Source organism: Arvicanthis niloticus, chromosome 10 (genome assembly GCF_011762505.2).
Source record: "Arvicanthis niloticus isolate mArvNil1 chromosome 10, mArvNil1.pat.X, whole genome shotgun sequence".
In the NCBI taxonomy this organism is placed as follows: Eukaryota; Metazoa; Chordata; class Mammalia; order Rodentia; family Muridae; genus Arvicanthis; species Arvicanthis niloticus.
In genome coordinates, this window is record NC_047667.1 from 74402562 (window position 1) to 74418980 (window position 16419).

At 35.6% G+C, this 16419-nt stretch overlaps 1 protein-coding gene across 10 annotated transcripts in view; it reads right to left on the minus strand.

The window, feature by feature from the left end:
- Positions 1–16419, minus strand: part of Relch (RAB11 binding and LisH domain, coiled-coil and HEAT repeat containing) — an 86778-nt gene that overhangs the window by 54376 nt on the left and 15983 nt on the right. For 5 of the 10 annotated variants that reach the window (XR_013113040.1, XM_076941694.1, XM_076941696.1 and 2 more), the window contains exons 3-11: positions 11694–11765; positions 11527–11582; positions 11317–11430; positions 7640–7843; positions 7444–7535; positions 6565–6858; positions 3657–3732; positions 2557–2652; positions 2386–2409 (exon numbers count right to left, since the gene is read on the minus strand). Coding sequence is in view for 9 of the 10 variants with exons in the window: in XM_076941694.1 (XP_076797809.1) it covers positions 2386–2409; positions 2557–2652; positions 3657–3732; positions 6565–6858; positions 7444–7535; positions 7640–7843; positions 11317–11430; positions 11527–11582; positions 11694–11765 (1028 nt within the window). In the remaining variant the exon portion in view is untranslated. Of the gene's footprint in view, positions 1–2385; positions 2410–2556; positions 2653–3656; positions 3733–6564; positions 6859–7443; positions 7536–7639; positions 7844–11316; positions 11431–11526; positions 11583–11693; positions 11766–16419 lie in introns of those variants that run through there. The other 5 variants (XM_034512981.2, XM_034512982.2, XM_076941697.1 and 2 more) reach the window with 4 other exon arrangements.

Here is a 16419-nt window from a genome sequence, read left to right on the forward strand (position 1 = left end):
CAAGCTGAGCAGTGGCTGAGCATGCCTTTAATCCACTACTCAGGAGGCAAAGGTAGGTGGATCTCTGAGCTCCAGGTCAGCTTGGTCTACAGAGTGACTTCCAGATTCAGTGTAATTTCTTTCAAAATTCTCATGACCTGCTTTTACAGAAAAGGAAGCTAAGCATTAAACTACATAAATGCAAGGGTCCCCAAATAACCAAGTAATATTGAAACAGGTAAAATTGGAAGACTCAGATGTCCTAATTATTTAAAATTACTAAAAACTAGAGTAATCAAAACACTGTGGGTGTGGTTTAAAGATAAGCAGCATATACATATTTATGAGATTCTAGACCTAAACCATCTATAGCCAGCTGACTGTCAACAGCAGTAGCAAATGCCTTCAACAGGCAAAACTTTTTCTCTTGAACATATGTCACCTTAATAATCTTAATATAAGGTTAGACTATAAAATGATTGCAAGTCATATGTGATAAGGATTTCATATCCAGAATATATGAAGACCTATACTGTTAAAGCTAAAACATATGATGATAGTCTAGTTAAAAATGTTCAAAGGACTTGGAAAAAATATTAGTAGTAAAATTATATGTGGAATGGGGAAAAACGGTTTGTGTTGTTTACATTTTGTTACTTAAAAAGTTAATCCGTGTTAATATATTGCTTATAAAAGTCTTAAACCCTGTTTCTAATGTATTGTAATATAATCAGAATATTATTATGATCAATAGTTGACTAAACTTTTAAACTATGCTTATGTTGATAAAAGAGATACAAACTTTGGAAAATAAGCTTTAAATATCAATCTTTTAATCATAAGAGCTCTTTAAAAATATAGACTTAAACAAGTGAAATATAAAAATGAATTCAATGCCGGGGATATAATAAAAACAAGTTTTGCCTCTCTTTTCCCTACGGTGGTACTGGGGACTGAACCTAGAGCCTCATGGGTGCTAATAAGCACATGCTCTAAGATTTTGTTCTTCTACACCCAGAGATTTGTTTTAAGCCAAGCTGATAGACACTTTATTATTTATTAACTTAATTTTGAGAAACTACAATTTGAATGGAATGGAATAAGATAAAAATAATTATATAAAAAAAAGGATCAGTTCTTCATAAACCTTTAAGAACATTCAATAGTTTTCAAACATAAAAAAATTAAAATCAGCCAGACAAGTATACATGGCTATGTACACACACACACACACACACACACACACACACACACAGAGTATCTGATTATTGATGATGCATATCTATAAATACTTCATGCAGTACAATCAGATTTTAGTTACAGAAGTGTTTTATAATTAATATGGGAAATAAAATAGGCAAAACTGATCTTATAAGAGTCAGGTTTAGTAACACTTAAGGACTACTGAGGAAGAACAAGTAGGATGCAAACAGTAATTCATAACACAGACGATATTACAAGCCGAGAAGGGAAAAGCTCAAACACCATCCTGCCAGGCAGAACTGCAAAACAATCTGAAATTGGACACTGATCCTTCAAGATCCAGAAAACTTCCATTCATAGTATTATAATAATTTAAAACTAGATAAAAATACAGCCCCAGCAAAAATAGTTTGAATTTATTTGAGAATTAAAAATACCTATAGGAATACAAATGTTCAAAGCCCTAAATACCCTTTCTTGAGGATCAGTACAAATTTCTTTTGATTAAATAGATAACTAAGGTCAGCTTTAAATGGGCTTTGCAAATGCATTATGTACCTATCATACTGTAGGTCCCATGATCAAGAGTAAAATTAGTGGTAAACATTAACATGCTAATGACAAAAACATTTTAAAACTTTATATTTTAATCTTTATTGGATAAATATATATAAATACATAATAATAATTTATAACTATAAAGATAACTTCCAATATGTTCTGGGCTCTTGGTCTAGGTCACATGTATTAAAATGTACTTGTAGTTTTATCCAGGATATTTAAAGCATCTGTCAAGAATGTAAATAAAAAAAAAAAAAAAAAAAAAAAAAAAAAAAAAACCTTTAAAAGAAACCTTAAAAGGTTATCATAATTTCTATCACCACTATTTTATCATTATAAGATAATTTATTGTCAAACAAATATAATAAAACTAACATTTATAACAGGCAGTTACAAATGCATTTAGAGAAAAGGTATATTAGAAGTTATTAGTCTTTGTTACTTTTCAATGAGTGTCAACTTTTGTAGACATATCAAAGACATCAAAAGAACAGAAAAAAAATCAATTAGTGTTTGGTAATGTGAAGATGACTACATTCATGACACGTAAATGGACCTACAGTAATAGCAACTGCAGAAGCTAATAATAGGCTTTAAGCAAAGTTGGAAACCATGAATACCATGCAGGTTTACTGAACTCACCTGACAGAGGTGTAAAACCATTCTCTAGGAGCAGAGATGCATGCACAAAAGTAAGAATATGATTGCAAGTAACAGACTTAACAAAATAAAAATATAACACTAAACTTCAAAATGACAAAAATGGACCACATGATGGGACTACTGGGATGAAAACCCTTCTATGTGTCTTACCTCTCTTTTTGCCAACAGCACATTAGGAACAATGTGTGGCAGGCAGCGACCCAGCATTAACATAACACTTTTCTCACTGTCTGCAATCCTAGACACCTAGAAAACCAAACAGTTAAAAGACTGTGGAGGACTTTTGTGCAAAAAGGTGGGTAAAAGTTTATATTTTAGTTCTTGTCACCTTGATGTAAACACATATTCGAGAATTGTAATTTATACTGATAATAATATGACTGCCCCAGAAAACACCACATCTGAAGGGCAGTCATGGAGTAAATATGGTAGTAACAGGGGTAAGCCGGGTATGAGGGATAATGTCTAATGTTTCTCATGCTGGAGCTAACACACATTAAGCAAGTGCCTGCTACTAAGCTATATCCCTAGCTGCTAAGGACAACACAAAAAGTTGTCTATGTTAGCAGGTAGGAAGCTAGTACAGTAGGGTAATTATGGTCATCAATAACAAATTTAATATTACAAATTAACTTATAGAGATAATTTATAATTTTTGAACGTGTCCAACACACATTATCTGAAATGACAGATGTTAGTCATCCTATTCCAATGGATCCTTGTACACTGATATATCTAAATGTCACAATGTGCATGAACATGTACAATTCTACATGCCAGGAAAAAGAAATATTTACTTAAAAGATACGATAAAATATCGTTAAAAAAAAAATAATAGCAGTGAGACCTGGGGCTACTGTGTTTCAGTTCTGGGAAGCAGGGATAGTCCAGAAATGGGGCCTCCTCAATGACTGTTTATTTGTTTGCTTTTTCTCTTAAAAATATCCCCCAAAAGCTACAACCATGCCAGGAGCATACATGATGAAGTGCATCATGAGTGGCCCAAGAAAGATGACCTAATTTTATAATAAAGTTTTCTAGACTGCAAGTGAACCAATAATCAGCTGCCTTCCTTAGTGCTTAAAATTTTAGGTACTATTTCTTTAAAAATTGCTTTTAAATAACAGATTTTCCACTGCAATGGAATCACAGTATAAACCTTTTTACATGAAACCCTGTAAGCAAGAAAACAAATAAACAACCCTCCCCAAAAGTAGAGATGTTTTATGAAATCCATAATATAAACTCACCTCTGATCCTAACCGACTATCTGCTGACATTCGACAAAAAGAGAGTAGTGCTTGGTGGAAAGCAGGTGACAACTTCCTTCAAGAAAATAACCGGAAAAAAAGAGAGTACCCAAGAATTAGCACTGCTATCTCAGGAGGAAGGAAGCTGCATCTCTGCATATGGAAACTCACTTCGATACACTAATCCTACCCCAGGATTTTTCAGCTACCAGACTTAATGGATACAATCTAAGAGAAAAACACTGACCACTGCAAATAAATAGCCTGGTGCCATTTAAACAATTGGCCCTTTGTACTGGCTGGTTTTGTGTGTCAACCTGACACAAGCTGGAGTTATCACAGAGAAAGGAGCTTCAGTTGAGAAAAATGCCTCCATGAGATCCAGCTGTCAGGCATTTTCTCAATTAGTGATCAAGGGGGGAGGACCCCTTGTGGGTGGTACCATCCCTGGGCTGGTAGCCTTGGGTTCTATAAGAAAGCAAGTTGAGCAAGCAAGGGGAAGCAAGCCAGTAATATCCCTCCATGGCCTCTGCATCAGCTCCTGCTTCCTGACCTGCTTGAGTTCCAGTCCTGACTTCCTTTGGTGATCAACAGCAGTGTGGACAGTGTAAGCTGAATAAACCCTTTCCTCCCCAACTTGCTTCTTGGTCATGATGTTTGTGCAGGAATAGAACCCTGACTAAGATACCCTTAAAGTGTCAGTGGATTACACACTAAGTGGTACAGTAATCCATAATTACAGAAAATATTTCTGCAACCTAAACTGCAGAGTATCTCCATTCTCCATTTTCTATGGCTTCAGCAAAGCTGACTAAGGTTGAACAAGACACAAAGCTAGAAAGGCACTGGAACTGTGCTGATCTATAATGACACATTTTAACCTACATTAAAAACTATAAAAGAAGGCAGTGAATATTACTGATGTAATTTAAAGGAAAAACATTGGACGGGCAATAGAAAATATTAACTTACTTTTACATTTAATAAGAATAGTCAAGTCTATCTTTGTTTCTACAACACTGATGTTTATGAAAGAGTATTCATAAAGTTGACTACGGGTTGCTCATGTGCTCCATCTACAAAGACAGGGCCAAAGCCAAAACTCAAACCAAACCAAACAACCAAACAACCAACCAAACAAAAAACCCCACCACTACCACCACCACCAAAAAAACCAAAGGGGGAAAAAAAACCCAACCCAACCCCCCCCCCAAAAAAAACAAAAAAAACCCCAAAAAACCCAAAACCAAACAAACAAACAAACAAAAACCCCTCAAAACAAAACAAAAAATCCCAAACAAACCTGTACTTAGTAGGCACCACGAAGTCGCACGTAAGTAATCCCATGATTACAGAGTGAGAGATGTCCCCATGCTTGCTTGTACCCTTGCTCTTTTATGCAGTGCCACACTCTCTATGTGGAAGGGGCCCCAATCTACTCACTTGTTGAAACCAGAAACCACAAACCAGACTTTCTCTAAACTTCACTGGACTCATTCCTTTCTCTTCACTTCAAATCCAATAAACCTTCCAGCTTTTAGTTATCTTGCAAATCTGTTTCTTCTATTTTCATTCCCGACACTCTGTACCCACTCATCCTCTGACTTCTTTGCCTAGTTAACTCTTACTTAAGCCTCCAAAACTTAGATTAGATGGCATTTCTTCAATGAAACCCTTTTGTTTGATAACTAGGTTGGGTGCTTTGATTATGTGTTCTCAAAGCAAGACCTATTCTCTTATTTTTCATGCTTTAGTTTAATTGTTTCACTGGCTCTCTCTCATACTGTAATGCTTGTGAACGAAAGGATTTCAGTGTGTCTCACTTGCCAATGTATTCTTTGTAGCACAGCCTGGGACATAGTTATGACCCACTGAGTGAATATAATACCAACTATCTTCAGAGGATAAAAGAACTATACAGATGCTCTTATACAGAAGGACTTTACAAGAGCCATTACCACTGAGCACCACAATATACATTTCCCTGATTTTTATCTCATCCACATTAGAAACAAACTCTTTGAGCATTGCACACCTTATTCTAATTTTGTAAGCTCCATATACACAAAGATAACTATATCTGATAGGTACAGAAGGCTGTGATTCCTGAATTGAAAGCTTCTTATGCAAACAAATCCAGTATTTCTCACTGATAAAGAAGATCTGTAAATCTAAAGCAAATCAGCCATGATTTAAAAATTATATCCTAATGTTGAGTATACTGTGCTTGTTTTTTTAAACAAGTCTGTGGCCAAAAGTACAATATAGGAGTAAGTGAGCTGATATGCACTAAGCACATATGTATGAAAAACAAATCAGTAAATAGTCTCTTAACAGTATTTTTTTCAAGTTACAATTGAAAATATTTAAAATGTATGCTTTGTTTTCTCTACTGAATAATTAGATCACAAAGGATGCCAGCCATAGTTTATAATTTTTTCACTTTCTGAGTTTATATACTATAATCCAGCAAAAATTAAGCGAATTAAGAGAATATTAGTGTACATTACTAGTAATGAAACAGATATAGAAAAAAGGATTAAGAACAAAACTATTTTTCTTGTTTTGTTATAGCGAGGCAACTATGCAGCACTAAAATCTGAGTTTGATAACAGAAAAAACCAGGAAGAAGCATGGAGGGGAAGGCCAAGCACTTAATGCCTACTCATTACTGGCCTTATGCGCTTAACGAAGACAGAACTTGTCAATTTATTGTTTTGTTCTCTTTGATATAATTTAATGATTATTTGTCCTGTTTTGAGATATATATTCTGCCTATGTGCTAAGCATATAAATTATAAAAATTTGTAACTCTGCAAAAGGTGTCCCAAAAGTGAACTGAAGTTCTTCCAGCCTGCCAGTACACAATAATGAAAGACATGGGTCAAAGCATAGCATGCACACTAACCTATTGGGCTGATCGAAATGGAGAGTGGTTTTACTTGATACAGAAGAAGGTGGCAGCTCTTCTCTTTCCTTCGTGGGGAAAGAATCTGATGAATTCTCTTTAGGAATAAAGGAATCAGCTCCATCTGGTATTTCAAGATGAACATCCTTTGTTTTTTCCTGGTCTGAACTATTTGCAACTGGGCTCTGTTTATTGTCTTCAGAATCTTTTGGGGAAGACCAAACCAAGGAAGGCTGAACAGAATCACCAACTGCTGGGGTGGTAAAGTGTTCAGTTTTGAGAATGTCCATCTCACTGAAGAAAGAAAATGCCCAGAAAACAATTTCAGTTTTGAAAGCTTTGACAGTAGTATCCACCTCCAGATAAGGGGTGAATACAGCAGAACATACTAAAGTCAATTAGCTGCTGAGTGACCAGGCTCTACTGTACAAGAGTCACTGAAGCTTCCTAGTCCTAAAACTGTAGCTGCAAACCATCAACCAGGGGGACAAACAATGGCCTTAAAGCCTGCTCTAGAGAAATCTCCATTTGAAATAGGGAGATCACCCCATCAAACCCACTTAGCATTATAAAAAGTAAATGAAGTAATAAATGGTTAAATATGAATGCCACTAATTTGGAGTTACTTTACTGAAACTGACAAGACTTAGGTCAAGTTAAAATATCTAACTTCTTAAGTGTAAGAATACCACATCAATCTATTTTTACTGGTGAAAGGAGATATTTTGCTATTTTAAATACAGAAAATAATTAGAAGGCTTTAATAATAGCCATGTAAAAATACTAAGCCTTACTACTGAAATCTTGCTTCATATAGCTATATAACCTGCCAATGTCAACACAAACTTTAAGACTTAGAAATAACAACTAAGTACTAACCTTTCAAGCCTTCTGATTTGCTCCATCAATGACCATTTTTCATTATTTAATAAACTAATTTTATCTTCTAATTTCTGTACTAGCAAGGAGTTCTAAAAATCAAAGCAGGAAAAAGAAGCAGAAGCTCAGGATCTCACAGTAACACTTTTACATAAATATGTTGTGTGGAAACGAGGGCTCAGCTGGTACTGCTCACCTCTGCAGGCAGGGGAGTATCAAGAGCTGGAGGGACACTGCCTACAGTTGGTGTAAGAGCCTCTAATTCATCTTCATCCACTCCACTGGCCACATCCACAAGGTCTTTCCCAGTCACTTGATGATTTCCAAAGTCTCGGTAAAGTTGTAACAAGTCTGGGGGTTTGGGAATGTTTAATCCTACATCATCCCATAATTCAAAATCCTAATAAAACACAAATAAAACAACCATTAGATCAACAACAACAACAACAACAACAACAACAACAACAACAACAACAACAGACAACCTTTAAGAAGCTGGTGTGCTGGTTCAGTGGGCAAAGGCACTTGCTGCCAAGTTAGATGACCTGATTTCAATCCCTGGCACCAATATGGTAGAGATAGAAAACAAACTTCAGAAATCTGTTCCCTGATTTTTTCATATACAAGCATGCACACACACACACACACACGAAACACACACACACACGTAATTAAAAATAATAATTAAGAAAAACCTTTTAGGTAATTTTATCTTGCATTTTGTGTATTACCACCCTGGAAAACCAAAGATAATAGTTTTATTATAATGTTTAAATGTGCTGGGTAGGATGATGGTGCAATACCTTTATTTCTAGTACAAAGGAGGCAGAAGTCCATAGATCTGTGAGTTTGAAGCTAGCCTGTATTGAGTTCCAGGTTGACCAGGGTTACACAGTGACGCCATGTCTCCAAAAAGCAAACCAAACCAAAAGCAAACAACAACAAAACCCAAAGTGTCTCTTCTAGTTACTCTAACACTGCACAATTATTATTCTTACAATTTAATGCTTTCTGTTTAATTCTGTTAGATGATAAGATGTTGGTCTATTTTTTTTAAAGCTAAATCTATAAAAGATGGACTGGGATGGAGCTCAGTGCTCTGATGCCTGTCTACAATGCATGAGCTCTCAACTGCTGAGGTACCTCTCCAGCCTCAAGAATTTATTATTATCATGTGTTTCCATAATGTATGTGTCTGTGCATGCATGCCATGGCTTGAGTACGGAAGTCATAGGACACATAGAAGTCAGTTCTTTCCTTCCATTTTCACCTGGGCTCTGGGGATCAGAGTTAGGTTGCCAGGCCTGCTGGCAAGCACACTGATCTGCTGAGACATCTTACCAGCAAAGAGTGTCTTTTACAAATTAGAAACATTTGGATGACAGTACATCTGAAGCACACCGTGATTTGGTGTCATATCTAAGAAATTTTATCTACCTGTCAAAACTGAAGATTTACCCCACTTCCATTTGCCTGTATAAGCCTTACAGGTTATATTAAATCCATTCTGAGTTAGTTTTCACATGATATAGAAGGTGGTTCAAGCCGACTTGGAAGGCACATGGACACCATATTTTTCTATACCACTTTTAGGAAGGCTACCTTTCCTGTATGGGATTAAGTTTGCGCTTGTGAGAAATCAACAGGCCATGTACATGTCTACCTCTGGGTCACACTGGAATAGGTTCCTTGCTGTACCTGTCTACATAACAACATATTATGTTTTCAGTCTTATCTTTTAAGGCTGGAAGGTAGTGATTCAACTCCTCCTTGTTCTTTATCAAAGTTGCTTTGGCTACTGTAGTTCCTTTCCACTTCCATTTTCATTAATGTCAAATCAACTGATGAAAGACCACAGAGCCTCTATATCCTATTAAGCTATGTCCTTGTCACATATTGAGGGAGTACTGCTGACATCTCTGATACTGTCTGCCTCTTAACTGAGCAGGATCAATTATTTGTATTTAAAAGTTAAAACCGACAAGTCTAGGCTTAAAGAGATTGTATTCTGTTTGACCTGTCCTCTCTGTTGTTTTTCTTTCACCCTTTCCACCTTGTTAAGTTAATGATAAAAACATGATTAACTTTTTTTTTGTTGTTTTTTTGTTTTTTGAGACAGAGTTTCTCTGTGTAGCCCTTGGCTGTCCTGGAACTCACTCTGTAGACCAGGCTGGCCTCGAACTCAGAAATCCTCCTGCCTCTGCCTCCCAAGTGCTGGGATTAAAGGCGTGCGCCACCACCGCCCAGCTACATGATTAACTTAAATTATACCCACAGCAATCATGTTAGGTAAATATTTAATGTCTTTTGCATAGTACAAGCTCAGTAAAGCTACCATGTGATAACTAAATATTTATAAGCATAAGTCACATACTGTATCAAAACCAGATAGACTTCTTATATGAATGACATCACAACAGAATTACAGTACTTTGCTGACTCTCCATAAATATATTTTTTTAACAATGAATTCCACAGTGGTCTAATCACTGAATGACTGCTACTAGTCTCAGAAAGTGCTGTATTATTAAGTGATACACAATTAACCATATCACATTTAAGTCTTGACAAATATAATGATAATTGAGGAAGTAAATAAACAGCTATGTCCTTTTTTTTTCTTTTCTTTTTTTTTTTTTTGAGACAAGGTTTCTCTGTGTATCTCTGGCTGTCCTGGAACTCACTCTGTAGACCAGGCTGGCCTCGAACTCAGAAATCCTCCTGCCTCTGCCTTCCAAGTGCTGGGATTAAAGACATGTACCACCACTGCCCGGCCAGCTATGTCCTTTTAGAGAACTTCCACTTCTATAAAAATATCCACAGGATATTTTATGAAGCAAAAAGACTAAATAATTTTCACTTAAAATTCTGGCCTCTGGGGGTGAGGATGCAGCTTTAGAGGTAGGGTGTCTGCTTAGTATGTGTAAGGTACAATCTCTAACACCACAAAAGTAAGTGAATAAATAAAGATAAAAATGACAGCCTTCTGCTTTCTTCATAATAAATTCTTTGGCATCCACTTCTATAACGTCTAAGATTCAAGCAGACCCACAGGACAGTAAGCTGTCACATTTCCAGAGTGAGAGATGATAATAAAGTGATCATTTCTTTGTCTTTATTTTAACAGAAGAAAAACTGGTTCCTATTCAGAGAACCAAATAGATACATGTATACATGAATTGTATATATAGTCATTCAAAGTATTCTGCAGCCAAGTGGTAGTGGCTCACGCCTTTAAGCCCAGCATTTAATCTGAGCACTTGGGAAGTAGAAGCAGGTGCATCTCTGAATTCAAGGACAGCCTGGTTTAAATTCCAGGACAGCAGGGCTACCCAGAGAAACCTTGCCTCAAACAAAACAAAACAAAACAAAACAAAACAAAAACCAAACCAACCAACCAACCAACAAAAAAAAAAAAAAAAAAAAAAAAAAAAAAAAAAAAAACCCACATAAAAAACCAAAAACAATTAACCAACCAACCAAAAACCCCTCCAACCATTGCTATTGAACATCTGAATTATATACAGTGTTAAGAAATTTTTTATAGTTAAACTCAATTTCTAAGTCTGCACTGATCAATAGGACCAAGTAATTATTCAGTCTTAAAAAATATACTTTATGAATGAACACAAACATGAAGGGGCTATACGGTTACTATCAGGCTGTAAAAAGCTACCTGGAAAGAAAGATTAGTCTTTATTTTAAAAGGTTTGTTTAAATACAAAAGGTCTGTGAGCCAACTGAATACTAAACTGAATAGTACCTGCTTTGATTTTAGAAACTACCCACATGGTACTGCAGGCATAAGTGTTAAAAATCAAGTTAGAGAAAAAGTAGATTAAAAGTAGACATTACTTAAAACAGTAACTTTACCTGATCATCATTTTCATCTGAAAAGGTTATTGATGTAAGCTTGTAGTTATTCTTCAACAAAAACTCATTGACTAGGAAGTTGAGAGCTCTCTTTTCAAGAGGTTTGATTGGCTCCTGGAAGCAAAGTAAAAGACAGATGGGAAAATGTAAGTTTTGCCCCTTCGACACTTGGGTTGTACTGAAGATGTTATACCAAAGATAATTACCCACCTGAATTTCAGGACTTGATTTGTAATTTTTTCGTTCCTGTAAAGGAACTTCATGTTCTGGTAGGATAAAATGAGATAATGTTTTACTATTTTATATATTTAAAAATAGTCCAGCTACTTCTACATTGTAAAAGTGGGAAAAGGCTCAAAAAGTTTTATGTACACCACCTGCAGCCTTTGTTAGGTTGGCTCGGAGGGCCTGAATGGTCTCCTTGGCTTTCCGTAGTTCAAACTCCAGGACTGGACAGGGATTTGGATTAAACACACACAGGCATCCAACCAAGAAAAGGGAAACAAAAATAAAAAAAATAAAAAGCAAAGATGGGTATGAAAAAAAACACAATTTGTATTGAAAACAGAAAGCATGCAACCTTTATGAAACTTGTGAACGCATGCAGCAGAGTTGATTTGCAAGCAAACTGGTGATCATTTTCCATAGTTTTAGCAGAGCAGGGGTATATGTTCTAGCTGTCTGACAAGGAATACAGCTATTAAAAATACAATACTTTTATTGAGGTAATTGAAAATTTAATAATCTGGGTACTTCTGCTTTAACCAATCTGGGTAAGAAAATGTAATGCAATATTTTTGGTTAACATAATTTTGGAGGAAGGTAAAACTTATATGAAAATTAACTAACAAGCCTTAAAAAAGCTATTTAAGTTACTTTGAAATGTACAGTTTCGAATGTTGTAACTGTAGAAACATTAGTGGCTAGACTGCTTGTTGAGAGTTACATTTAAATGTGTAACAAATGGTGTAGTCTACACATTTTCCTTCAAGGAAGCATGTTTTCTAAAAACAAGCAGATAGGTTAAAGACATACATAAAAAGGTCTAAATGTTTTAGTTCTGTTCTCATTTAAAACTTGAAATGACTTAATCCTAAAGCAAATATTACACACATACCAATCACCTCTAAAATAGCTGTGCGAGGTAAGATTAGGTAGAATTTAAAAGTTCTAATAGGTCTTCAAATAAATTATTTTCTTTCAAGAGAGATTAGTAAACTAAAAATTTCTCCTACTACCATACAGTCTGATTGTAAGATAGCACAAATGCTGGGAAAATCTCTTATTAAGCTTTGTGCATTACTTATCACGAACAAGATTGAACTGCATGTATCTTGATTATGAAGTTTTCTTAAAATTTATAGATATTGTGCAGGAGTTACTTTTGTCAATTAAAACTCTAGGGAAATTAATTGATCTTTGTCACAGATGGTAATTACAGACTTCCATAAAAACTAAGGAATTTAATTTTCACCTTAAGAAAAGCAACTTTGCCCTGACTGGTAGAAAAAAAAAATGAGATGGCATCAGATATAAGAAAACTTTTAAGAATATATGGAAAAATTAGGATTCACTCAGTTTGCATGTGTTCAATAAAAACTTAGGATGTAGTTGAGTCACAGCTATGACAGCCATTTATTTTGATGCACAGTTTAGCTGCAGCAGCAATGAAAGCACAGCTATGATGGCACCGAGTCACTGGGTGCCGTTGGTAGTCAGCAAAGCTGATCTGCAAACACTTCTGTGCAGCAAAGATAAGACATTTCCCCTGAACTGCAATTACTTGAAGTACTTTAAGAGTTTTTGCTAAAGTCAGATTATTTACATAACTGAATATGTTTATGTAGAAATTTGTTCATTTAAAAAAAATTGAAAATTCTATGAAATTTTGAAAAAAAGTACCTAACTAGACTATGCATAAGATAAAAGTATATATATTATGCTCTCAATATCACCTAAAAGTATCCAAAATAGACTACAGAACAATTGCAGATCAGAAATGCCCTACACCAGAATGACGGAATAAAGGGGGGAGGGAGGAAAGGGAGGAAACTGGTTAAAACACAAAGTGGGAAATGCTCAAATTAAACTGGTGACCAGGAACAAAACAAAGAGTGAATAGGCACAGAAAGCCAGAAAACCCATGTCAGACGGCAAGAATTTATAATTTTACAAACATCTACATACATATTGCCAAATGTCATTAGAAGATACCAATGCTTTGAAAAGACAGACTTCCAAAATGAATTCACTCTGCTGCATGTTTCTTAGTATACAATACAGGTTCTAAAAGACAGAGTTTTATGCTTGAAGCTATAGCACATCTCTATAAAAGGTAGAATATAACCAAGCAAATACAGATTTGAGAGAATTTATAATATAATCTTTTTCCTTAAAAGTTTAAAATTTGATTTTCTGGCAATTTTATATATGTATACTTTGTATTTTCTTTCTCTCTCCCACTGTCAAGAAAGATTCTTAATGCCACACATTATTTATACATACATGAATTTGTCTCCTAAAACACTGGATTGAAGTACAAACTGAATACCCTGTAAGGAGATAAACTTTGTGGAACAAATTCTAAGCAGTTCTTAAAATCACCATTCTTTCTAAAAGTATATGAAGGGGTGTATGTGTGTGTGTGTGTGTGTGTGTGTGTATACAATGCTATAGGAGCCAACAACCAATCTACTCATTGTACTTGCCCATCCCACACTAAGTGATCTCATGAGATTAAATGTAATAACTACAAACATGCGTACATATTAACAGCACTTGTTACAGTTTTACTTTACAGTTTTAACATTTAAGTCAATATAAGCAATGTTAAAATCAACCTAGGTCCCAACCCACAACTACTACTGTACAGTGCTTGTTTTCAACTTAACTCATGCTGACACGAGACCCTCCAAGCCTTTAGGGAAGAAGAAAACCCTTGCCCTCATTGTTCTTTCTGTTCAGATTCCTCTATCACTTATCTTGAAGTTGGTTTCTCTCGTTATCACCCTTGGGCCTTTTCTCAGGTTACCTAACCCATGACATGCATGCCTGTGGCTTTGATGATCACAATCTTAAAACTCTTTTGCCAAATATATTCTTATTTCCTAGACATACCCATTTGAATGTTTCCTAAGTTTTGAATTTGGCCCTAACTGAATTTGCATCGTCTCCTTCTACACCTGGTCTTCCTTAGTAGTCTCTCTCCCATTTAATGGTACATCCATCCACTGGATTAGTCTGGAAGTCAACTAAGGGAAACTTGAAGATTACTTATCACAAACATGTTGTCTTTATTCTGCCATCAATTAGTGTCCACATCATACTGATTCTAATCCTTTAGTAACTAACAATTCATCTCAATTATCTCTGTAACTACTCAAATGCCAAACTTCTGTGACATTATATATTAATAATTACTAATACTATACTATTAATACTAATGAATAATATGCTAATATTAAGATATTCAAATATCAAACACAAATATTCTGCCGAAAATCTCATTTTTCTAAACTTTCCTACCCACGAGCCCCACCCTCTACCCTTTTGTTTGTGAAACTAACACTGTCATGAGATACACCTTTGAAATCTGAAATCTACAAAAATTTAGTGAACATTACCTTTATTTTTAACTTACATATAACCACCCATTACAATATTTTTTTTTCCTATTTCTAACACTACTTTAATTTCATGGTAACAAACTACAGGTAAATCAATTTCACTAATGCTATATCTAACCTTGTTGAAATACCAATCCAACTTTAAATAATATCTAAATATAAGATTCATATATCAAGTTCAATATAAGAAGATAAAATCAAAGGTTCTGCTAGTAGAAAAGAACACACATATATACTTTTTGTTAGAAAGATATACAAAATAAGAGAAATTGGGTTCTCAGAAGAAATCCCTGGCCAGGAATGGTGACATATGCTTTTAAACTCAGCATTTGGGAGGCAGAGGCAGGTGGATCTCTGTGAGTTTGAGGCCAGCTTGGTCTACATAGTGAGTTCTAGGACAGCCAAAGTTATCCTAGTGAGACCCTGTCTCAATAAAATAAAAAAAAAAAACCTTTCTCTCTCTCTCTCTTTCTCTCTCTCTCTCTCTCTGTGTGTGTGTGTGTGTGTGTGTGTGTGTGTGTGTGTGTGTGTGTGTGTGTGCGCGCTTGCAATTGCAGCACTCAGAAAGCTAAGGGAAGAAGATCATAAAGTTGAGGCCAACCTAGTTCACATAGATTTGTCTCAATAGAACAAGCAGAACAGAGAAGATACTAAGGCAATGGGATACAGATATAGTCTTGGCCATTAATCGAGGAACAGCAAAGCTGTGGATGATTCTAAGCATTTGTTATTCAGGGTATAGGGACTGATGACTTCATAGGCAAGATCTGAGAGTCATTTTACATTAGAACAACACACCGCTTGGAATACAGAGTGAAGATTCAATAAATATGTGTTGAATTGATCAGCAATGACTCCTTTCTCCAGCATTCAGCAGGATCTTTCCCTGAAAATTAGCAAGCAAGCAGCTTTGTAGCTCTCTGGATTGCATCAGTGTGTGAACACAGAAGTTTTACCCTAGCAGGCAGAAATACAAGAAGAAAACTAGCAACTCTGATGTTAAAAGATAGATTTTGTGAAGCAGGTTCTCCTGTGTGAATACCTGTGTCCACAAGCTTGTGTGGGAAAGTCCAAAGACACTTGCTGCATGTGAAGGGCAGAGGATAATGTCCGAGTTGTTTCTAGGGTGTAATCCACCCTGTTCTCTGACAGTCTCTTATTGGCCTGGAACTCTTCAAGTAGGCTGGGTGGGCTGGCCAGAGAGCCCCAGGACCTCTCCTCAGCACTATGATTATAGCTGCATGACACTATGCATACCTGTTTTTAAATTTTTTTTTTTTTAATGGGTACTGAGAATGAAGCTTGTACAGTTCCATTTAGGTCCTTATGGTTGCAAGGTAAGCCCACCACTGTTCTAAAGTGATCAAAGCCCTTGTCATCAATTCCAAAGCATTCTTGCAACAAGGAACAAATTCCTTGATGGCAAAAATTACTTCTCACTTCTATGTTCAAAATGCATAAAATAAGCTAAGTAACA